At 38.4% G+C, this 25288-nt stretch overlaps 1 protein-coding gene across 1 annotated transcript; it reads left to right on the top strand.

Moving 5' to 3' along the window:
- Nucleotides 1–21967: 21967 nt before the first annotated feature.
- Nucleotides 21968–23952, top strand: LOC113768660 (zinc finger BED domain-containing protein RICESLEEPER 2-like). Its single transcript, XM_027313109.1, has 3 exons — nt 21968–22758; nt 22867–23850; nt 23931–23952. Exons 1-3 carry the CDS (start codon nt 21968–21970, stop codon nt 23950–23952), a joined length of 1797 nt encoding a protein of 598 aa, XP_027168910.1.
- The last annotated feature ends 1336 nt before the right edge of the window (nt 23953–25288 follow it).

The following is a 25288-nucleotide window of genomic DNA, read 5'->3' as shown; positions in this document are numbered from 1 at the left end:
AAATAATTAAAATAAATACCTAACTATTACAACTTGGCATTCAACTGCCTCCCCAAATAATCACAAAATTAAATTAAAATAAATATACGAAATTAAAACAAATAAAGTGGATAAATAAATAAATAAATAAAATGAAAACATTCAAAGGCATGCAATTAAGCACATAAATCACATAGACACATAGGGTCAAATAAAGTGAAAATAAGGGAAGAGTATACCTTCCTTGAGTTGGAGCCCTAATGGAGTGAAATTATTTATTTACCCTCCAAAAACAAAGAAAAGTCAGGGCACCAATCTAATTTTGAGAAAATTAAAGAAAATATGCAAATACAAGCTCACTTGGTCATAAAACTCTTAAATTCATGCATTAAGTGCAATTTAAATAAAGCGTGGTAATTAATTGAAGCAAACAAGCAATAAAGTTGTAAAATTAAAGCTGCCAAGGACCAAATTGAGGACATTATTCAATTGGTTGGGTCATAGTGAAATGAAGGGAAACTTGGGGGGCCAAAGTCCAATTTTTGGAAACATTTTCATGCAAATTCATGCAAAGTGGCGTGAGAAAGCTTCTGCAATCAAAAACAAACAAATGAACTGCTGCAACTTTTCTATAACTTCAGCAAATTTCTTTTCCCGCAACCATGTTCATGCCATTTCCTTATTCAATTTAAATGCATCATGCAAGCAAATCAAGAAGAAACATGATGTAATTGTTATCTAAACAAAACACCATAGCTTGGGACCGAAAAGGAATGACAATCAAAAAAGCAAGACCATAAAAGTTTTATTCGGCAAAGCTGAAATACATTTTCCAGCAAACATTTGAACATGATTCAAGTGCCCTTCCAACCCAAGCGCCCAAACTCAACACCAAACCTTCCATTTCCTTCCTTCAACACAAGATTAAACATGAAACTGAAGTGCAAAAGCTCAACTAGCAACTAAAGAGAAGAAAACACAGCATAAAAAATGTAGCAGCTTTCCCTGCTGCGTTTTGAAGGGAACAACTCCTAAATACTTGGCAATTTCAGCAATATCATACCATGAGCTTCCAACAAACTTTCAGACTCAAAATGCATCAGAAATGATCTACATTCATGCTAAACTCTGACTCAAACAAACCAGAAACAAGGCAAATGAAACTGATGATTTTTATTACTGAATTCTCAAACACGCCTATGCTTCATTTTGTAGAAAGGAAAACAGGAACTAAAATCTTGCTTAATGCTCACCAAACCAAAATCTCTCAAATAAGCACTTGAGTAATCCTCAGGACTACACAGAAACGCAAGGAAAACAACTACTGGAACAAATGCGAACCAGAGAAAAACCAGTTGCAAAACATCAAAACATTTCTGCATTTTCCTATTGCAGCCCTTGCCGCAAACTCCCTTGATGTTTTGGAGTTTTAACAAGTTCATGCACCAGTCATTGACAACTCCAGAAAAGAAACCTTAATCTAAAACCAGATAAACAGCAACATTTAGCGTCCAAACCATACAAAACTTAAATTGAGATCATGAAATTCTCATGTTTAAACGCGAAATCATGCAGATGCGATTCAGAGAAGGTTGCTGCAATTTTTCCAGCCACGATTCTATGCAATTGCTATGTTCGTCAAGTGTAAATTTTCCATCCGAACACAGCTAACATCTCAACCGAACATCAAAGGCATGATCTTGAACAATAAAAAAAATCGCAGAGATTCATTATTCAAGCAAACAAGTTTTCGGCAAAAAAAATTTGCAATCTTCGGGGTTTCATCCTTTCATTACCAAACATATAAGTTATGTAAATCAGTTTCTAAACTAGCAAACTGTGCAACCTATACCCTTTATTGCTAAAATCCATCACCAACCTTGCGAAAAACACAAGCAAAACAGCAGACATGGAAACATCAAAAAGATAACAAACACAATAAAGCTCATGAAGCCGAACCCGCAGCTAAAAATGTCTCAAGATTCATGTCCCATCGAATTGTATTCTCATGAAAGGGACTCGCCAAAGCAATAAAGGAGGAAACTATGGTTACCTGAGAGTGTTCTGAACCCGGACGGACGCAAGGAGTAGCAAGAAAGCCGTGCAGAATGTAACGACCCCATTTTCCCCAAAGGCGAACCAGAGGGGTCAACGGGCCGTCTGCCCAGCTCTCGCCGGGACTCAGTCGATCACTACAGTCCTCAAACAAATACAGGATAAAATCTCAAATATATATATCAAATATTCCAATATTTACATATCAAAAGCGAAGCGTCCACGCTTCCACTGCACCACTCTGATCCTTGATCACAATTATAATACAGGAGGAAATCCAAATCTTTACCATTACACATCCAATCAATTCTAAACGTTCGATACAAACCCAATAGGAATGATTACACAAAAGGAAATACAAATTCAATCCATCAATTGAGATAATCCATGAATAAACACTACAAGCCCTTTCTTCGCCTTGAGCCCTGTGGAGGGGAATAAAACATTTTGGGGTGAGCTAGAAACTCAGCGAGTAACCAATAAAATCAGTTATCAAATCAGGTTCACAATCATTCATTTCAATAATGCCATGCTTCAATAATCAATGCACTTTCATTTCTCTCGTGAGCCAGTGAAATCATGGTACTTAGACGGCCAACGCTCCACACAATCATTTATCATTGAACATTTAACATTAAACAGTGAGAATGAGCCCATTGGTGCTCTACAGGAACATTAAACGGTGGAGGAGACGTCGGGGTCCAGCACACGAATTCCAAGTACTCATTTGAACCAAAACATGTCAAGAACTTATATGCCGGCACACAGGATATGCAATCAAAGAAACGATGCAAGAAACATTTTAAAGTACCGTTGGAAAGAGTTTAAGGTCACTCACCTCCACGGCTCATAATTCTCGTCCAATATAGCCAATTTCATCATTCAAGTCCAAGCCTTTTAACTTAACTCAAAGTCACCAATGCTATCCAAAATCGGACAGCATTTCCCCTTAATTCCTTTATTTTTCCAACCTACAAACAAACCCAATCACATGCAATTAACCACATTTGCTCATACAATTCGAAAACGATAAAACATATCCAATTAGGGCCTCAATTCCCCTCAATTGAGCCAATTAGAAGCTCATAAGCCAACCTTGGAAAAATTCCCCAATTGAAACCCTAAAACCAGAAATTTATACCATAAGCGTAAATTTCCCACAACCAATCACAATTAACGCACAATCACTTCATTTAACACCATTTCAAGCCATCATTTCAAGCCAACTAAGCATAATCATTTAAACTCAGAAAAATACCCAATAAATCAGAAATTCATCAATATTTCCTTAAACCCATAAAATACTCCACAATATAACACACATGGCCACCACAAACCATTAATTCACCAATACTAGAACAAAAGGAACTTGTATATCCAACTTACCTCAAATTCAAGAGAGTAATCAAACCAAAGCTTCCCCTTCAAAACCAATCCATCAAAAGCTTTAATCCACCATAGCAAACCCTTGTGTGAAATATTGTCCAAAACCATTGGTTAAAACTCAAGATTGAGTAAGAAATCAAAGCTAGAAAATTGAAGAGTTTTTTCTTTCTCTCAAGGCCTCGGTTGAGCAGGAACAAAAAATGGAAGAAAAGACAACAAAAACCAGATATTTATGAAGGAAACAGCCGGTCAAACCTTCTGACCGGCTGTGACACGTCACAATCCGGCCGGAATCTGGCCGGATTTCCGGCCGGATTCTTGGCTGGATTCAAGGCCGAGGCTGATCAAAATTTTTTCAAAACTGCAAGGCAATCCGGCCAGCTATCTGGCCGGATTCTCGGCCGGATTTGGCCCCTGCATTTTTCCGAAAATTTTCTTTTCTTTTCCGAGTTGCAAACTGTGTTACACCGCTTGTCCAACAAAACTTGTATAAAAGGAAACCCTCCTTTGGTCGGGGCGTCACACAGAATGGAGCCGAAGAAATTTCGTCGCCGCAAAGGAAAACGCTGACGAACCCGCGACTTGGAGCTTCAATTTGGCCCTTTTAGAGTTGTTATCCCCTTTCCTCTAGCCCAAGCTTTTCTTTTCTACCCGAAGCCTCTCAGCAGCTTTTTCTTGCTCACTTTTCTTCCCTTAGTTTCCCGTTTCTCTCGCCCAGCCCCCTCTCGGCTCTCTCTTCACTTTTTTGGTTACTGGTTCCTCTTCCCCGCAACCCCATAGCCTCTCTCAATCTCCCTTCCTCCTTTTTCTAATCCTAGCCGCCACTCCTCCCTATTTCCAAACCCCAGTCGCTGTACCTTTTTTCCTTTCTCAGATTTTTCTCGTTCGGCTTTCTCTCGGTTCTGTCCTCCAATCCCAGCCGCCAACCCCTTGCTCTTGCTCTCCACTTTTCCTTACTCCCTCAGTCTTGTTTTCTTATCCTCAGCCGCCAGCTTTCACTCTTAGCTGTCCTTCCCATAACTCTTCTTTCATCCGTCAGACTCTCCCCCCCCCAAAACCTCCTCTCATTTCATAACTTATATAGACAATCAAACCTAGCATCTACGATGTTGTTTTCTTTCTGCATTTTCGGATGATTTCAGGCCATTACATGGCTATTATCTCACATGCATTTGGAGCTCATGGATGAAGCCATATGGCCTGTACCATGGTCATATGACGGAGCAAAAAAAAGTGAAAGAAAACAAGTGGAAAAGGAGTTGAAAAATGGCGCTGTAATTTTTGTTTCTGCATTCGTTCATGCGTAATTTCTCTTTTTTTTTTGGAATTTTAGTATGAAGACAAAAATAAATAGATAATAAAATAAAATAAAATAAAACCCTAGAATTGCAACAAATAAAGTAAAATTAAATTAATTAAACCAATAAAGTTAAAAAATAAAAAATTTGGTGTCTACAGTTTGCCCCTCTTTGGCTGAGTTTTGGAAAAACTTGAGACAAAGAAATAGACACCAAATACTTACCTGTGTCATTCGATTGCCACTATTCGAACGACTGCCGTCTTTGAAATGAGAACTGACCTCGAAAAAATTTTTAAAAATGGGACTGACCCAGATGAGAAATTTAAAACGAGACTGACCTGAACAAGAAATTTAAAAGGGGACTGACCCCAACAAGAAAATTTAAATTATGGGACTGACCCGAACAAAATTTGATGTGCTCACTAGTGGGACTGACCCATGTTTAGTGGCAATGCAAATGAAGTGCTCACTGGTGGGACTGACCCATGTTCAGTGGCTGTGTAAATGAAATGCTCACTAGTGGGACTTACCCAACGGCTAGTGGCGGTGCAAAATGAAATGCTCACTAGTGGGACTGACCCAACGGCTAGTGACAGAATAAAAGAAATGCGCAATAGTGGGACTGACCCAACGACTAGTGGCAGTGAAAAAAATGAAATGCTCACTAGTGGGACTGACCCAACGGCTAGTGGCAGAATAAAAGAAATGCGCACTAGTGGGACTAACCCAACGGCTAGTGGCAGTGAAAATAAAATGCTCACTAGTGGGACTGACCCAACGGCTAGTGGTAGTGAAAATGCACGCTAGTGGGACTGATCCATGTTTAGCGGCAATGCAAATGAAGTGCTCACTGGTGGGACTGACCCATGTTCAGTGGCAGTGAAATGAAAGACTCACTAGTGGGACTGACCCAATGGCTAGTGGCAATAATGATGAAATGCACGCTAATGGGACTGACCCATATTTAGCGGCAATGCAAATGAAGTGCTCACTGGTGGGACTGACCCATGTTCAGTGGCAGTGAAATGAAAGGCTCACTAGTGGGACTGACCCAACGGCTAGTGGCAGAATAAAAGAAATGCGCACTAGTGGGACTGACCCAACGGCTAGTGACAGTATAAAAGAAATGCTGGTATGTATGAAGAAACAGTATAAGACTTGCTCGAAAAATTATCCAAAAATTTGCTCCAGTGTGATGAATTGGTCAGTGGGATTAAACCCGAGCCTGCCTTAATTGGTGGTACAAAATCCAAACCCAACATGATGTTTGTGAAGTTGGCGGCACAAAATCCAGGCCCAACGTGATGTTTGTGATGTTGGCGGCACAAAATCCAGGCCCAACGTGATGTTGTGATGTTGGCAGCACTAAATCCAGACCCAACGTGATCTTTAGGAATGGTCAGTGGGATAAGACCCAGTCCTGCCATCCAATTAGTCAAGAAATTAAGTGTGATTGTCAAGAAAGGGAGGGGATAGAAGGGTGCGCGGCATACGCTGAAACTTCACCCACAAGAAATTAAATTTGATTTTTTTGTTTTTGTTTGTTTTTTTTTGTTTGATTTTTTGTTCGAGAGAATCTTTTCAAAAATAATTTTGCCCTAGTGTAGGGCCATTGTCCCTTTTTTCTTTTCTTTCTTTGGCATCGGCCTTCCACATCACCAGATGCTCTTTCGTCGATTTCAGCTATAAATACCTGCACAGGGGGCTTACCAAAGTATGACATGCACTTAAATTTCATGAAAAAAGCAACGTGGTTGATTCGAAAAATGTATTATTTGATTCTTGGACGAAAACCTCAAATGTATTACGAAAAAATTTGCCCCAGTGTGGGCTTCTTTGATTGTAAAAATTTGTTCAGATGATTCCCCATTTATTTGAACAAAGAGAAACCGTACTTTCTAAAATTTAGAAAATAATCATATATACAATGTCAAGAAATTTAAACGTCAAGTTTGAACTCATACAAAAATTTCATGATGAATCCCTTAGAGTAACACCAAATTCAAGAAGATTTCTTCCTCACTTTTAGCATCGGTGCTCAGGGTAACGGGTCACCATTTCTTGTTGGCTCATCTTTCAGGACCAATCAAGTGGGTGTTATTTCCGATTTGGCAGTGGCTAAAGGAAATGGGAGGTCAAGATTTGTCTTATTCTTGTGCCAACTGGTATGTAATCCCTTCAATACCACATCTTAGTGAAAGCAAATAGTTTGTCATCCTCATTTCTTAAGAAAACTTAGTCAACATATAAGCTTTTAGGCTTGTAACGTATGGGCAGAAACGATAGCTAAACATGTGAAAACTGGTTATACCCTTATGATCACAAATGATTGATGGATTTCTTACGAGCATAATCCTCACTTTGGGTTGTCATGAAGGATAAGTCAGCGATGGACTTTATGAGCTTGTAATGTGGCTTGAAAACGATAGTTAAAGAATAAGTCTTTCAAGGACGTTGCACCGAAGATCGCATTTTTCCAAAATTGCTCTCATTTCGCACTCAAAGATCTCGGACTTTGTTTGCATTTTTCTCATCATTCACCAGGGACTTCAGCGTCGAATTTTTCCCTTGCATTTACTATTCTTGCATTGCTTTTTGCTTCTTTTCCCTTTTCTCAACCTGGTGGGTTTTCACATGGTGAGCAGTGTCAACCCCATACCCAAGCAATTCAGAAATACAGCTAAAAAATTTTCTGGCATCAGAAATTTTCTTGACAGGGCCATTGCAAAGAACATAAGTCAGGACTTTCGGCTTTTGTAATGGGGTCTGGTGGGGTGCTTAGAAAAGTTAAGGCTTGAAAGCGGATTTCAAAAGCGGTTTGAAGAATCCGAGACCGCATTGTTGCGCCAACCCTATTTTAGGGCTAAATCAGAATTTGCCCCAATTTATGCTCAATTGAGGCTTTTCTCTTTCATTTTCTTTCTTCTTTTGATTTTTCGGCCTTCTGCCATTCTTTTGAACTTTCACAAAATTTGCCCCAGTTTATTTTTGAACTGAGGTTCTCTTTTCTTCTTTTGTCTTTTGATTATCATTTTTTCACATTCTTGAAACTTTTTCCTTTTCAACTCAAACTTGCCCCAGTGTGGGGTTTGCAATTCTCAGGGGTTGTCAAATGAAGTATTTTATTCTGAAGGTTCAAAAGGGATAACTAGGGATAGAATGTTTGATTGGAAAAGAAGAGGGCCTGACTTTTATTCCGTTCCTTACAATAACTCTGAAAGGAAACTTTCATTAATGCGAAATTTCTTGCATGTATCTGAATTAACTGACTGAGGAAGACCCTTGTTCATCCATATCTGTGAAACATAGGCGATTCGCGCGGACAAAACTCTTCCTTTTCTTTTCTCTTCTTTTTTTTTCCCCAAAATTGAAACCCAAGTGGAATCAAACTTCTCCAATTTGTGATTCCCTCTTTTCTTTTAGTTTTAGGATTTTTGCTTTTCTCCTTTCTGGAAAATTCTCCAATCTCCCTCCCCAATGTGGGGGTGCGATCGTAGGTACTTTGAAAAGAACCACCCATTTTAGCTCAAATAAGGATGCAAGGGATAAATAGTGTTTAGGTTGTAGAAACGATAGCCAAAGTATCATTCTTACACCTCATGACAACCAAAGTAACAAAATACTCATTGAGAACCTATTCCCCTTTTGATATTTGAAAATCTTCCAATATGGGGTAGTGATCATCAAGACTCTTATTTGAAACGAAATTATTCTTTTCAGGCTCAAATAGGAGAGCAAATGATAATAATCTGTATAGATAGAGAAACGAATGTTTAAAGTATCATTCCAAGTTTTCAAAACAAATAAGAATAATGCACATTTTTGCTTTCACTTAGATGTGGATTGAACTAGATTAGACACAATGAACATTTTCAAGCAAAAGTTGCCCCAAATTACAATTTATCAATCAATGTGACTGATTTTTATTTTGGGGTTAAATAGAGGTGGGCAAAAATAGGAATTGTACAATGAAGGAGAAAAAGGTATCTCATTGGGTCTTATTGTAAGGATTTTAGAAAGCATACACTTGTGAATTTTTCAGGCTAGAGGTTGAAAAAAATCTCAATTCAGTCTTATTTCTTAAAATTCATCATGAAATCCCTCAAATAGCCAAAAAAGAATGAAATATACATTATTATATACAAATCAACAATTGTATAAATAAAAACTTTATTGCTGAAAAAGTTTGAAACAAAATTTCTACAAATGAGAAGAGAAAGACTTCTGAAGATCTCCACATATACACACTTGTTTGCCTCTTTTTCGGAACAGAATTTTCTTTTCTTTGACAAATAATGATGAAGACTCTTAGAGGCTTTAGCCTAGCGCTTCCAAATAGATCCTTCATGTTTTCATTGCAGGGTCTGCCCAAGAATCAAGTATTACCTTTCAAACTTTATCGGATCAAAATTGTTATCAGATATAGAAAAATATTTTCACCTTATTGAAACATTTTTATTAATGCAGGGGAAGGGGAAAAAATAAAAGGAAAAATACCCCGAGTCAGTAAGTAAGAATAAAAGCTCGGTATGCATGTCCTATGGGGGAGCCCTTTTATGCCAAGGGTAGGCCTAGCATAAAAATGCAATCATCTAGGGTAGGCACCATACAATACCTGATGAATCCGATCAACTGATTGGGTGAAAAATGATTTGAAAATTTTGGCCAATTGGAGTGAGAAGAGACGTTTGTCCTAAAAAATGAGGACGAAGTCCGAATGGATTGCTTGTTTTGATCGACACATAAGATGATGTGAGAAAGAGCCTACTCTTGAAAGGATTGCAATGTCTCGACTAATTTATCCAGTGAACTTTAGACTTACACCCTAAAAAGGAATAAGCGGATCAAGAGAATAGGATGAAATTGATGATTTATTCAAAATTGACTAGATTACATTAAAAAGGGCAAAATGGTCAAATGCATTGAATGAAATTTGATTATTTATTCAAAATTGAATGGATAACCCTAAAAATGAATTAAATTAATCAAATGAATTGAATGAAATCAATTGATCAAATAGATCGAGTGAAATGATGATTTATTCAAAATCGACCGAATTGCCCTAAAATAGGTAAACTGGTCAAATGGATCGGACAAAATTGATGATTTATTCAAAATCGATAAGATTGCCCTAAGAATGGGTAAACTAATCAAATGAATTGAATGAAATTGGTGATCTATTCAAAATCGACTAGATTGCCCTAAAATGGGTAAACTAGTCAAATTCAAAATCAACTAGGTTGCCCTAAAGATGAACAAATTGATAAAATGGACTGGATGAAATTGATGAATAAAATGGTCCAGTGGATTGAATGGAATTGATGATTTATTGACTAAATTGTTCTAAAATGAATGAACTGACAAAATGAAATTGATAAATAATTTGATCAAATGAATTGAATGGAATTGATGGTTTATTCAAAAATCGATGGAATTATCTCCCCTTTGGTAGTTTCAAAAATGCATTGCGATGCATTAGCCTATGAGCCTCCTACAATCAAGATTTGGCCTCAATAAGTTTACCATCTCAAAAATGAGAAATTATTTACGAATTTCTTCAGGTTAATGTCCTTTAAGTAAGGAAATTTTTACCAATTTTGCTTAAAATGGCCAAAAGATGATTGTTAGATGCCCATATTCTAATGTACAAAGATCGCCCCAGGGTCATGGAAAGGACCGGATCCTACCTTACGTTGTGCACTACCCCTTTGGACGGTACAAAAATATAAACGTGCAAGTCTCCTTGGATTAAATATCCGAGACACAGGGCAGTTTATTCCTAACACGGGATCCCCTAAATGGCATTCCCCTTCTAGGGTTTATGCATGATGCCATTTTATCAAAGGGCGTAAATATGCAGTACACAAATGGAACGTGACCTAAAGGGAACCCCCTTTTGTATGCCAGGGTGAGCCTAAAATGAAACGTATTCATGCTGCAAATGCGAAACATTGAATTTAAACGTGTCATATCAAATAAGGTAGGCTCCTAGAGAGTACCATGCCAGGACTCTTATTTTCTAGGGCTGGTGAATGCAATGGAGACAAAAACCAAGAAAGGTTAGTTCAATCAGATAAATACACATAACACATTGTAGCAAAACAACATAAAGAGATAAAGCAATACAAAGAAAAGAGGGGTTGGATCCCTCCCCTCGTGAATAGTGTCCCTAATAGGGTAAGGCAGACTCTACCCTAGGTAAACTATCATGGATGCATGCGGTTGGGGCTCACTAATGCATCTAGACTCGATAGGTTTTAGGTCCCCGAGCCTTCAAACTTGGAAACCAAGGGTCATCAATCCCAAGGTTCTTTGTCGGTGGCTCGAGCGATTCCCCAGACATTGCTACGCACACATCGTGTCACGGCTACATGTCATGAGTGAATCTATCGAAAATCCTCAACCTTCAATTAAAAGCTAAAGGCTATGAACCCAAAGCTTAAAATGGAAGATTGAGTGACCCCTCGGATCATGCTACGCACACATCGTGTCGTGATCACAAGTCCAAGTGAGTCGCCTAAAATCCTAATAGGGTGGAGTGGCGTGACAAGCCACTAAAAGAAAAATAAATGAGGGGTGAAAAATTAAAACGTATGCACATATGCTAGTGCTCGTTTGGAGGGGAGGGATCAAGAACCAACGCGAGGCTCTAGGGTAATGTCCCTCACCTAAATGCAATGCAAATCGCGGGATCACATAGATAAACCATTCATCCATCAAATCAATCGTACGCAAATGTGTGAGGGAGTGAGTTGATACGCGCGAAATGCAAAACCCTAAAAAGGAAAAATGCAACCTTAAACATCCAAATGCGATATATGGAAAGGTTAAAAGAAGAAAAAGATGGACTAAATCAAATTTGCTCGGACTCTCTAACTCCCCAGTGGAGTCGCCAACTGTTGCGCCCCATTTTTAGCAAATAAAAATAAATGGTTTAAAAAGTGAATTTTGGATTGATTTTTTATTTGAAAAAGGATTTTTGATTTAAAAGCAAATGAAAAAACACGGGTCTAAATGGGACATGAAAATGCGACGATTTGACCTAAAATATAGTTTAAAAAGGGTTTTTGAATGAAAAATGGAGTCGCCACTTGGTATTGAGTTAAGGTGTACCAAGTCACCTTAAAAAATAAATTTTAAGTAAAATTATAGAAAAACCCTTTTAAACGACTCCTAAGTCTACAAAAATCAGAGAAAGTGTTTGGGAGTCACGTTTGATGGGAGGGAAGGCAAGGACGAGGTCCAAGGCACCCTGTCAACCTAGCCAAGACTAGTTGCGCGATTTAATCAAAGATTTTCTTATTTTAACCTAAAGATTTATCACATTTGGATGTACTATATGAATGCAAACCCTAGACCTAGGGGGTATCGGGGGGCAAAATTTCTCTTCAAAGCTCACTTGGTACCAGTCACATTAATTGTGACGCCCAATAAAGACTCTTTGAAGAGGTCACAAATAATGAAAAAATATGAGACTCTAAGAAAAGAAAACGTAAAAATAATTATACAAATATACGTGACCTAAAGGAATGCATCATGTCGGGTGCGGGGGACTAATGTGCGTGACTTCAATGTTCCCTTTAATAGAGGGAATACGAGCGTGCTAATGCTAGAAAGCCAAACTCGTCCATATCCCATACTCAAGGGGTTATTCCCTAATCTAATCAAGCAAATGAACTAACCTAGTTCTAATGCTTATATGAAATGCAAGTCTAATGTCATGTTTCCATACAAAGGGGTAAGGAATATATATAAGGGAAAATATGGGGGAAGGGGTGTACATATATAAGGAAAGTGTCATGCAACATGGTGAAAGAGGCCCTAGAAAGTAAAGATATGCATGAGATGAAGTGATTTTATCACACAATCATGATTTAACGCGCGAAGGGCTCCTAAGGGTCTAGCGTTGGACTAGCCCATATTTCTATATTTCTCACTAGCATTGGACTAGCGAGAAATCGAACAAGAAAACCACAACTAGCGTTGGACTAGTGCGGTATCGTGAAATGAATCACAACTAGCGTTGGACTAGTGTGATAACGTCACTAATTAATTATAACCTCATAAAAGCATAATAAAGCGAGTAAACACATAGTGTCACATAAACACATAACACATAATCATGATATCTAGATGCCAAGCCCTAAGAAAGCGGTAACACATAGCACATAGGCATGCAAACCACACAAACAAGAAATAAAGCGAATATAAACCCTAACTATTACATTTGAGGGGGGCCTACTACAAGCTAAAGGGGGAAATGAAATAAAATAATTAAAATAAATACCTAACTATTACAACTTGGCATTCAACTGCCTCCCCAAATAATCACAAAATTAAATTAAAATAAATATACGAAATTAAAACAAATAAAGTGGATAAATAAATAAATAAATAAAATGAAAACATTCAAAGGCATGCAATTAAGCACATAAATCACATAGACACATAGGGTCAAATAAAGTGAAAATAAGGGAAGAGTATACCTTCCTTGAGTTGGAGCCCTAATGGAGTGAAATTATTTATTTACCCTCCAAAAACAAAGAAAAGTCAGGGCACCAATCTAATTTTGAGAAAATTAAAGAAAATATGCAAATACAAGCTCACTTGGTCATAAAACTCTTAAATTCATGCATTAAGTGCAATTTAAACAAAGCGTGGTAATTAATTGAAGCAAACAAGCAATAAAGTTGTAAAATTAAAGCTGCCAAGGACCAAATTGAGGACATTATTCAATTGGTTGGGTCATAGTGAAATGAAGGGAAACTTGGGGGGCCAAAGTCCAATTTTTGGAAACATTTTCATGCAAATTCATGCAAAGTGGGGTGAGAAAGCTTCTGCAATCAAAAACAAACAAATGAACTGCTGCAACTTTTCTATAACTTCAGCAAATTTCTTTTCCCGCAACCATGTTCATGCCATTTCCTTATTCAATTTAAATGCATTCATGCAAGCAAACCAAGAAGAAACATGATGGAATTGTTATCTAAACAAAACACCATAGCTTGGGACCGAAAAGGAATGACAATCAAAAGAGCAAGACCATAAAAGTTTTATTCGGCAAAACTGAAATACATTTTCCAGCAAACATTTGGACATGATTCAAGTGCCCTTCCAACCCAAGCGCCCAAACTCAACACCAAACCTTCCATTTCCTTCCTTCAACACAAGATTAAACATGAAACTGAAGTGCAAAAGCTCAACTAGCAACTAAAGAGAAGAAAACACAGCATAAAAAATGCAGCAGCTTTCCCTGCTGCGTTTTGAAGGGAACAACTCCTAAATACTTGGCAATTTCAGCAATATTATACCATGAGCTTCCAACAAACTTTCAGACTCAAAATGCATCAGAAATGATCTACATTCATGCTAAACTCTGACTCAAACAAACCAGAAACAAGGCAAATGAAACTGATGATTTTTATTACTGAATTCTCAAACACGCCTATGCTTCATTTTGTAGAAAGGAAAACAGGAACTAAAATCTTGCTTAATGCTCACCAAACCAAAATCTCTCAAATAAGCTCTTGAGTAATCCTCAGGACTACACAGAAATGCAAGGAAAACAACTACTGGAACAAATGCGAACCAGAGAAAAACCAGTTGCAAAACATCAAAACATTTCTGCATTTTCCTATTGCAGCCCTTGCCGCAAACTCCCTTGATGTTTTGGAGTTTTAACAAGTTCATGCACCAGTCATTGACAACTCCAGAAAAGAAACCTTAATCTAAAACAAGTTAAACAGCAACATTCAGCGTCCAAACCATACAAAACTTAAATTGAGATCATGAAATTCTCATGTTTAAACGCGAAATCATGCAGATGCGATTCAGAGAAGGTTGCTGCAATTTTTTCAGCCACGATTCTATGCAATTGCTATGTTCGTCAAGTGTAAATTTTCCATCCGAACACAGCTAACATCTCAACCGAACATCAAAGGCATGATCTTGAACAATAAAAAAAATCACAGAGATTCATTATTCAAGCAAACAAGTTTTCGGCAAAAAAAATTTGCAATCTTCGGGGTTTCATCCTTTCATTACCAAACATATAAGTTATGCAAATCAGTTTCTAAACTAGCAAACTGTGCAACCTATACCCTTTACTGCTAAAATCCATCACCAACCTTGCGAAAAACACAAGCAAAACAGCAGACATGGAAACATCAAAAAGATAACAAACACAATAAAGCTCATGAAGCCGAACCCGCAGCTAAAAATGTCTCAAGATTCATGTCCCATCGAATTGTATTCTCATGAAAGGGACTCGCTAAAGCAATAAAGGAGGAAACTATGGTTACCTGAGAGTGTTCTGAACCCGGACGGACGCAAGGAGTAGCAAGAAAGCCGTGCAGAATGGAGCCGAAGAAATTTCGTCGCCACAAAGGAAAACGCTGACGAACCCACGACTTGGAGCTTCAATTTGGCCCTTTTAGAGTTGTTATCCCCTTTCCTCTTGCCCATGCTTTTCTTTTCTACTCGAAGCCTCTCAGCAGCTTTTTCTTGCTCGCTTTTCTTCCCTTAGTTTCCCGTTTCTCTCGCCCAGCCCCCTCTCGGCTCTCTCTTCACTTTTTTGGTTTCTGGTTCCTCTTCCCCGCAACCCCATAGCCTCTCTCAATCTCCCTTGCTCCTTTTTCTAATCCTAGCCGCCACTCCTCCCTATTTCCAAACCCCAGCCGTTGTACCTTTTTTCCTTTCTTAGATTTTTCTCGTTCGGCTTTCTCTCGGTTCTGTCCTCCAATCCCAGCCGCCAACCCCTTGCTCTTGCTCTCCATTTTTCCTTACTCCCTCAGTCTTGTTTTCTTATCCTCAGCCACCAGCTTTCACTCTTTGCTGTCCTTCCCGTAACTCTCCTTTCATCCGTCAGACTCTCCCCCACCAGAATCTCCTCTCATTTCATAACTTATATAGACAATCAAACCTAGCATCTACGGTGTTGTTTTCTTTCTGCATTTCCGGATGATTTCAGGCCATTAGATGGCTATTATCTCACATGCATTTGGAGCTCATGGATGAAGCCATATGGCCTGTACCATGGTCATATGACGGAGCAAAAAAAAAGTGAAAGAAAACAAGTGGAAAAGGAGTTGAAAAATGGCGCTGTAATTTTTGTTTCTGCATTCGTTCATGCGTAATTTCTCTTTGTTTTTTTGGAATTTTAGTATGAAGACAAAAATAAATAGATAATAAAATAAAATGAACTAGAACAAAATAAAATAAAATAAAACCCTAGAATTGCAACAAATAAAGCAAAATTAAATTAATTAAACCAATAAAGTTAAAAAATAAAAAATTTGGTGTCTACAGTGAGATCGCTGCCATCAAATTTTTGAACAGTGATATCCAAAGGGTCAGACGGTTTGATTCTGGGCCATCTGAAAAGAATATATAAGTCACAATATAAAACTGTACATTTTATTGAATTTCCAGACAAAACCAAACTTAATATCATGAAACGTGTATGAATCACTTGTATGAAACTTTAGTAGTCACTTGATTGAAAACTATTTACAAAAAACATAGTTAAACAAAAGGCTCATGTATGAACGATTTTCATTGGTTTTAACCAAAACAACTCCCCAAATTTATCGAAACTTCCCTTCAAGAGGGAGGAATCTCACTAATTCAGCCATTTCCAGGATTTTCAAATTTCTTCATTGGGGGGTAAATGCCTCAAAGGTGTCCTTGTGTTCAGGAAAGGGATTCGTACTTATGCTCGGTCCTTGTTCTTCCCTTTTCCTTAACACTATATCTCCTGCTTCGATCATGTCCTGGATCTTATGTTTTAGTACCCAACAATTACTGGTCGAGTGACCGGGGGCTCCAGAATGGTAGGCACAAGCGGCTTGAGGGTTGTACCCAGCAGAGAGACCTCGACGAGAGTAGTTTGAAGGAGGTATGTCATTGATTTCACCGGCAGCCTTGAGCTGTTCGTACAGTTGGTCAATGGGTCGGCCTAAGTTGGTAAAAGTTTGAGATCGACCAGGTTTTTGTATTTTATTGGTTTGAGGAGGGTTGTAAGTCTGTTGGTTTGGTGGAGCAGGTCTGGGATTATAAGGTAGACAAAGTCGAATTTGAGAATTGTTTTGAGATATTAGGGAGGGCATTGTAGGTGGGCTAGCATAGTTTGGCTGAGGTCGAGGGTGATTGGTAGTAGTATGGTAAACAGGGCGTGGGTTTGGGTAGCGAGATGAATATGTGTGGTAACGTTGGGATCTGGGTCTTGAAAACGGTCCTTGGCCCCACACATAAAAGTAGTTTCCTCCTCTTTCTTCTTACATTGAGGCTCCCTTCCATTATTACTCTGACCTTGCAAGGCATCCAACTGTGATTTTAAAGCTGATACATTGACAATTTTCTCTGCTTTGACGTATTCGTCATATTCCTCTAACTTATTGATAATTACTGCAAATGAACACCAGATCATGTGAAAAATCTCCTCAAAATAGGGCGGGTCGTGAGCTTTGATGAACGTACGAACAATCTCATCTTCAGTCATGGGAGGCTCCACCTTGGCGGCCAATTTCCTCCATCTCTTCGCATATGTCTTGTGGTCCTCGGATGGTTTCCTCCTGGTTCCCTCCAATGTGGTCCTCGTTGGAGCCAACTCGCAATTGTATTCGTATTGCCTTACAAAAGTGGTTGATAAGTTCATCCATGTCCTCATATTCTCGGGCTTCAAATTGGAATACCAATCCAGTGCATCGCCTTCTAAGCTTTCAGGAAACAAACGAACTGGTAGATTCTCGTCATCTATTGGCTTGCCCAACTTGTTGGCGAACATTCGAAGATGCGTCTTGGGGTTGCCCGTTCCGTCATACTTGCTAAACTTGGGCGTTTTGAAACCCATGGGCAATTGCATATCCGGAAATAGGCACAACTCGTTGTAGTCCAGACCTCCTTGTTTGTTCAAACCTTGGCTTTTCCTTATGAACTCCTCAAACCGATCCAATCGCTTTAGCAAATTCTTATCTATCGACACGGATGACTCCCCAGCTTCTGCTTTCCCTTGGGTGGCGGTATCCATGTTAAATGGCTCAGCGATGGAGTAATAATGTGGTCCCTGAGGTTCGAGTGGCATATTCGGACTAATGTGTGGATAATTTTGGGTAATTTGGGGGTGAGGAAGATTGGTTTGGATAGCGGGTGCCTGGGTATGGGGTAGGCCATGAGTGGGATACATAAAAGTTTCTTCATGCGGATTTGCAAAATGCGGGGTAAAAGGGGTTTGAGTATAGGGTAAAAGTATTGGTTGCGGTTCAGGTTGGTTAGTAGGTAAAGGCTCAGGTTGACCACCGCTACCACTACCAGCAACCAACTGGTTGACCACCGCTACCACTACCAGTGATTCGGATGCATGTCCTATGGGGGAACCCTTTTTGTGCCAAGGGTAGGCCTAGAATGAAAATGCAATCCTCCAGAGCAGGCACTATACAATACCTGATGGATCCAATCAACTTATTGAGTGAAAAATAATTAAAAATAAAAATTATCCAATTGGAGTGAAAAAGGGACATTTGTCCTAAAAATGAGGACAAAGTCCGAATGGATCGCCTGTTTTGATCGACACACAAAATGATGTGTGAAAATTTGTACTCTTAAAAGGATTACATGTCTCGACTAATTTATTCAGTGAATCTTAGACTTAAACCCTAAAAGGGAAAAAACAGGTCAAAGGGATTGGATGGAATTGATGATTTATTCAAAATTGACCGGATCATCCTAAAAAGGGGTAAATTGGTCAAATGAATGAAAATGATGATTTATCGACTAAATTGTCCTAAAATGAATGAATTGACAAAATAAAATTGATAAATAATTTGATCAAATGAATTGAATGGAATTGATAGTTTATTCAAAAATCAATGGAATTAAACATAAAGTGCAAGTGCCTAGAAGTGCCTAAATTGTGATTTTAGATGATCCGGACCTCCTCCTTGTTAGGCGAAACTGAGCAGGGTCCACTTCTTCCTCTTCAGTTTCCTCATCATCATCACTGTTTTCATTTGCTGGAGCCTTTCCCTTGTCTTGTGGGTGAGAACTAGAAACACGAACCTCTGGAGTGGATTCAGTATGTGGAGTTTGCTCAGTTGGCTCAGTCCTAGGCTCCTTTTGATGTATATTCTCATCTTCTTGAGGGGTAGGAGGCACAAGCAAGTTCCTTTTGTCAATGAAGGTGGCTTGTTGTTTAGGTGATATGGTCATCATCAGACCATCTTCAAGAAGTAGGATGTGTTGTTTGAGATCCTCAAGTAAGGAAATGACCTCATGAGTGGATGAGGAAGGCTGAGTGAGTGATTTTCTGGGATGAATGGTAAAAGGTGAAACAAACTGAGACTGATCTCAAGGAGTTCTAGGGGTGAAAGGATTTCATGACGACTCGTTGTCCTGGATTCCAACACAGTTTTCTTGTAGCACCATTTACCATAAAAAAACCTGAGATTTTTTCTTTCAAAGTAAGTTTTTGAAAAGACAGTGGATGCACCCTTTTTTGGTGACACCCTAGTGAAAGGAATCTTAAAGTGAGCAAAGATTGGTGTTAAAAATTTTTCATAGGAAAGTTTCCTATGGCCATCAGTAGGGATGTACGCGAGCCGAGCTACTCGCGAGTAGCTCGGTCAACAACTCGGCTCGAACTCGAGTTGACCGAGTTCGAGCCGAGTTTCGAGTAGCTCGATAGCAAATCGAGTCGAGTTTCGAGTCACATTTGCCGAGCTCGTGGCTCGTCGAGTAGCTCGACGAGCCGGAGTTATTTAAATAAAATATTTATAATTTAAATAATATATATTTATTATAATTATAAAATGACCATTATGGGTATAAGTTATATGGAATTTACAATATACCCTTCTTTATAATAAAATCCTATAATGGCAAAAATGTAATAACATAATTGTAAAAAGCACTGAAAAGAAAAAATGTCTAAAAAAAAAGGTCTTTTCTTCCTTCTCTGTTCGACTTTCTTCTCTGTTCGAAGAAAGCCTCGCAAAAAAATTCACTTTACCAGCCGGCAGCCACTGACTCTGACTGATTTAGATCTACACCCTCACTCCGTTACTCTCAGTCTCTCGTTCGTCGCCGACGCCGTTGCTCGCCGCATCTGTGAGACTCCATCGCCATTTCCATCGCATCTGGTTACTGGTATGTCTATCTCTGCTCTAATGTTAAAGTTGGTGTCTTGGTAATTTTCACCGCAGCTCTTCTGGTATCCTTTGGTTGATGATTTGCTTTGTCGAAATTTCTTGGATTATGCCTCGGTGCTTCACAACTTCTATCAAACAACCTACTAATGAACTAAAAAAATACTAAAATCGAAGAAAAATGAAAACCTTCTGATGGAGTCCGAATCAGGGCTTCTTGATTAGTCATTGTCGAGCTTAGTTCAATTGGAGCCATATCTAACAGGCAACAGTTTTTGAATTCAATATTGTGCTGTATGTAGGAAAATGTCTTAGGATTCTGTGTCCTTGTTGCAGTCCTCTTCTAGGCGGAGTATGTGAACTCCCACAGATCTTGAAGGTGGGCAAATTGCAAATCGGAGTTTTTGTAACTATTTGAACTCATTAATTTGTAGTAGCTTCTAGTTATTTTACAAATTACAACTACGCAGTATAGATTTTATTACCCTACTGTGGCTGAGCTGATAAATCCTATTAAGTTCCATTATTAATTTTTACACCTCTTCATCTATTAAAGCTTGGAGCTGAGAAGTTATGATGACGACATATTTTAATATCAGCCATCATTAGTAGACGTTTTACACAATTTTAATGAAGACAGTTGGGAAGTAGAGCCTGAGGACGCTATATCTCTTTGGCTTTTCTTTTTCCTTTTACTGGATAATGGACACCATTTGCTATATCATTGGCGATGTTCATTTATCACTCTTCCAACTCCTAAATAAGTTTCTAATATGCTGGTGACTTGCATGTGTTCTGCTTCCATGATTTGCATAATCGACTTTTGGATTGATAAAATTTTACTAGAATTTGCCAAATTCTAGTTCAAAAAAGATCCTTTTAGATATGAACTGTTGAATTAATAAATTGATACAAGTTGGAAAATTAAGCAATAGAAACTAATTCATGCATGCTTATATTTCGTCCAAAACGCAGGAGTTAATTCGAATCCCTGCATGTAATGCATTACAACTATTTCTGGACATTGTTTCGGTAATTCCTTCCTGATCACAAGCAATTTAACTTGGAGTTAGAACGGAAGAAGGTACACTGGATTGTTTAACTTTATCCTGCATATAGTAACTGATTATCAGCATTTGATAATTATAAAGCCTGTTTTCTTTTTTAATGTTTGCCAGCTCGCCGTAAGATATACGTAAATTAATCTTGTACAGGTGGGGTTCTACTTAAATTCAATCTCATGTGTTCGTCGTACTTGTTATGCTATTTGTTTTACAATCACTGATAATGTAAATTATTCGTTTGTATGAATTGACACGAAGAAGGATATTGCCTTGTATTAATTACTTAATATGAGTTATTGGGAGAAATGTACTTTTAGTCCATAATGTTTAATCCCTAGCCATATGATTTTAGTTCTTAAAGTTTTGGCATGAGCAAATCTTCTTGTCAATATTTAGCACATGTGCAGTTTTGGTCCCTAAAATTTTGACAGGAGCAAATTAAATATATATGGTCCCCAGTGTATCCAATGTGATGCAAATTTAGGATAATTTACGGAATTTTTCAAATATTAGCATAATCAATCTTGTGCAATTACACGTTTATTAAATTAAAATTCTTGAAAAAGAAGCAAAATAGCTGGTAATCTTGAATAACAAGATTAACTTAATTATGTGATGGCACATTAATAACTAATTAACCAACAAACAAAAAAGAATTTTGCCTAATATAGTAGTACATTGTATTGCTAAGACTGACTTCAAAATCCTTTGTGTTATGATTTGACCAACTAGGTGTGATGAATTTGCCCAAATTCGGATTTGAGCAACCTCACATGCTTATTCTTTTTCTTTTTCTGCTCCTTCTTAGACCACACTTTGCTGTTTTGGATGTCTTACTACCTTCATGTCTTCTGAATCTAGTCGGGCAGAATCTTTGTCAAGAAAATGCAAAGTGGCACTAGACATTCAACGAGTTGCTCAAGATTAGAATGCAATGTCGAAGGAGTTGGTAAGCTAAATGTATAATATGTTGGGCAGTTTTTTTTAAGTGATATGCTGGTACTAATGAATGTTTATATTCACTTTATGGGTAAATTGTAGGTATGGCAATTAGTCCTCCCGAGGTATCTTCTATCCCGCGATCATCTGCTCATGATTCAACTACTCCATTCACGTTGGATACCCCTGTTTTCATAAGTAATGATACAACAACAGCTGGAGTTCAAGTATTTGCTCTTGAAGAACAAGAAGAAGAAGAAGAACCAACTGGTCAAATAGGAGGAGACACGCGGGAAGTGACTGAAGCTGAAGATGAATTCCAGATCCCTAAAAGAAATAAAACATCTGAGGCTTGGGATGATTTTGACGAAGTTGAGGAAAATGGATTGAATTATGCCATTTGCAAGCATTGCAAGAAAAAGCTGTCAAGAGGCAAGTCAAAGCAAACAAGTAGCATGTGGAGACATCGGAATAGATGTTCAGCCCGAAAAGCAAGCATTAGAAAGGCTGAGCAGCAAACAAAATTAAATTTCCAGCTAGCTGATGATTCTTTTCCGACTTTGCCACCCTTGAGCGCAAAGTTTGACATGGAGAAAGTTAGAGAGGCAGCTGCACATTGGGTGCTAATGCATGAGCATCCATTCACCATATTAGAAGAAGAAGGCTTCAATCTTATGATGAAACGAGCGGTGCCAGAGTGGAAGAAAATCTCTCGAGCAACAGCAAAAAATGATTGTATGCAAGTATATGAGCTTGAAAAAAATAAGTTGAGGAACAAGTTGAAAAATGTGGAAAGAGTGAGCATCACAACCGATCTTTGGAAGTCGAAAAATCAAAAGATCGAGTACATGGTCATCACCGGGCATTCGATTGATTCTGATTGGAAACTACAAAAGTGAGTCTTGAGTTTTGTACATATACCACCGCCTCACCGAGGAGTTGAGATAGCATCTTCAATTTTTAAAAGTGCAAAAGAGTGGGGCATTGAGCACAAAATTTACAGCATATCAGTTGATAATGCCTCGAACAATGATGTAGCTATTAGAATATTAAGAGATGACATCTCCAGGTCCAAAAAGCTTCTTTGTGATGGAAAATTGTTCCATGTTCGATGCTGTGCACACATCTTGAACCTTGTAGTTCAAGATGGCATTTCTGAGATTGTGGACATCACCAAAGCCATTAGGGATTCCGTGGAATTTGTGAATCGATCAGAGGGGCGTGCATTGATGTTTGCTGAAATTGCGCAACAACTCCATATACCAGGAAAAAAGTTGCTTTACGATTGTAAGACAAGATGGAATGCCACATTTGAGATGCTGAATTGTGCCATCAAATTTAAGGATGTTTTTCCCCGTTTTCAAGATAGAGAGCAAAGTTACGATTTTTGCCCATCTGCTGAGGATTGGAAAAAAGCTGAAAAGGTTTGTTCGGTCTTGGAAAAATTTTGGGAGTGCACACATATAATTTCTGGTTCAGATTATCCTACGAGCAATCTTTTCCTTCAAGAGTTGGTGAAGATAAAAAAAGTGCTGGATGCTCGAGTCAATGATGAAGACCCCTTCATTCGGGCCATGGTTCGAAGGATGAAAACTAAGTTTGACAAGTATTGGGGTGAATGTAATTTGATATTGGCCGTGGCTGCCATTTTAGATCCAAGACAGAAAATGAGGGTTGTGGACTTCACCTACCCTCAAATGTATCTACCTTCAGAGGCTTCTCATAACATTTCCACCATTCGCCGAGTGCTATTTGAGTTATATGATGAGTATGTTGCTCTAGCGGCGAATCCAACAGGAGGGCCAATGGCTTCTAGCTCTTCCCAAAGGCAAGGAACAAATGCGACCAAGAAGACTAGATGGGGTGATTTTGATCAATATTGTGATGAAGTCGAGACTAGCGAACCTCATAAGTCAGAATTGATTGATTATTTAGACAAGCCTCGCCAAAAGATTGGAGAAGATCTCGATGAATTTGATTGTTTGGGGTGGTGGAAAATAAATCGAATCTCATATCCAGTACTTTCTCGAATGGCTAGCGATATATTGGCCATTCCGATAACTGCAGTTGCATCGGAGGCCACTTTTAGTGCCGGAACTAGAGTAATTGACACCTATCGAGCAGCACTTCACCCCGAGACAGTTCAAGTATTGATGTGCGCAGGAGATTGGTGTAGGAATCTTCACGGCATCAAAAAGAAGATGAAGGTCAGCTTTATTGTTTTACTACCAAACTTCTATATTTGAGTTATTGAGTATAAGTTAATTTATTCTTTTGGGAAGTTATGTAACTTTTTTTGTGTTTTTACCTCTATGCTTTTTGTAGGAAGCCAAGACAATCAAAGAATTTGACTTGCCAAAGCTTTGAAGATTTATGTTTCTAAATCTAGATTAGCTCATAATTTGGACCTTGTTATGAGACGTAACTTATTATGAATTGTGGAGTATGTTTATATTTTAAAGCCTTTTTCTTTCATTTGCCGAATGTATGACTATTGTGTGAGCAGGCTGGCCGCTGGTTAATGACATGCTAATGTGTAGGATAAATGTCTAGAAAACTTGTTTTTTGAGTGTGTCGTGTGTGGTATAAGGTTCAGAGGTTTTGCTTGTGGGTCCAATTCTTTTGCTCTTTCCTCTGTTTAAAATGATAGCCTAATCAACAGCCTGGAAAAAGCTGTTGCAATTTGCTGTAAAAGGCTCCAGCCTCTAGGATTGCATTTTAATGGTGGTATTGAGGTCATCTTTGCTGGGTCAGGTTAGTGACAAGAGTTTTCAACTTCATTCTTCTATATCCTATTCAAACACTTGTAATTATGCTGGACTATGGTCCATTTCTGAACCAGGAACATATTTTTCTGACATGTTCTTGTTTAAAGCAGCTTTCTTTAGTTAGTAATTAGTGATATTTGTGGGGAAGAGGAATTTCTGGATAGATCTTGGCATTGGTTTCTGAATTGAGCTTGTGGTTGGGATATTGTGGCTGTTTGAGATAATTGTTTGTCTCTCAATTTGGTGGCTCAGCTCATGTTTTGCTGAGTTTTGGAATTTTGTGGGGAATTTTGGTTAGTTTGGGTACTTTTGCAGCACACTTAGGAACTATGATCCGAGGAATTAGAATCATCCATTTTTTGCTGCTCTTGTGGGCACCTACCGTTGGTGGGTAATTGCTGAATTTGAAAGTTTCATGTCAAGCAATCCAGCAAGTGGGAATTTCCCTTTTTTCTTCTCTATTCTTCTTTGTGGTGAATCTGATTTTTAGGGGTGTTAAAGATACTAACTGTGGGAGGTAGAATGTGGATACTTTTGGTTGTATTTGTATTGATGAATCATGGATTTTATGCCTCATTTACTCCAGCTGATAGCTACTTGCTTGCCTTTGAATCTTCCCAAAACGTCACCTTTGATCTGGTTTTTTGGTCAAATCGA

The sequence above is a fragment of the Coffea eugenioides genome, chromosome 1 (genome assembly GCF_003713205.1).
Source record: "Coffea eugenioides isolate CCC68of chromosome 1, Ceug_1.0, whole genome shotgun sequence".
NCBI classification, from domain to species: Eukaryota; Viridiplantae; Streptophyta; class Magnoliopsida; order Gentianales; family Rubiaceae; genus Coffea; species Coffea eugenioides.
Note: the sequence above shows the minus strand (reverse complement) of the source record. Positions and strands in the feature narration are given on the sequence as shown.

Bases quoted from the DNA above. Each gene is read 5' to 3' on its own strand.
- LOC113768660 (XM_027313109.1), top strand. From the start codon at position 21,968: ATGGCAATTAGTCCTCCCGAGGTATCTTCTATCCCGCGATCATCTGCT. The intron at 22,759-22,866 runs GTGAGTCTTGAG...CAAAATTTACAG, and splicing joins TCTGATTGGAAACTACAAAA to CATATCAGTTGATAATGCCT. The intron at 23,851-23,930 runs GTGGTGGAAAAT...CGATAACTGCAG, and splicing joins GATGAATTTGATTGTTTGGG to TTGCATCGGAGGCCACTTTT.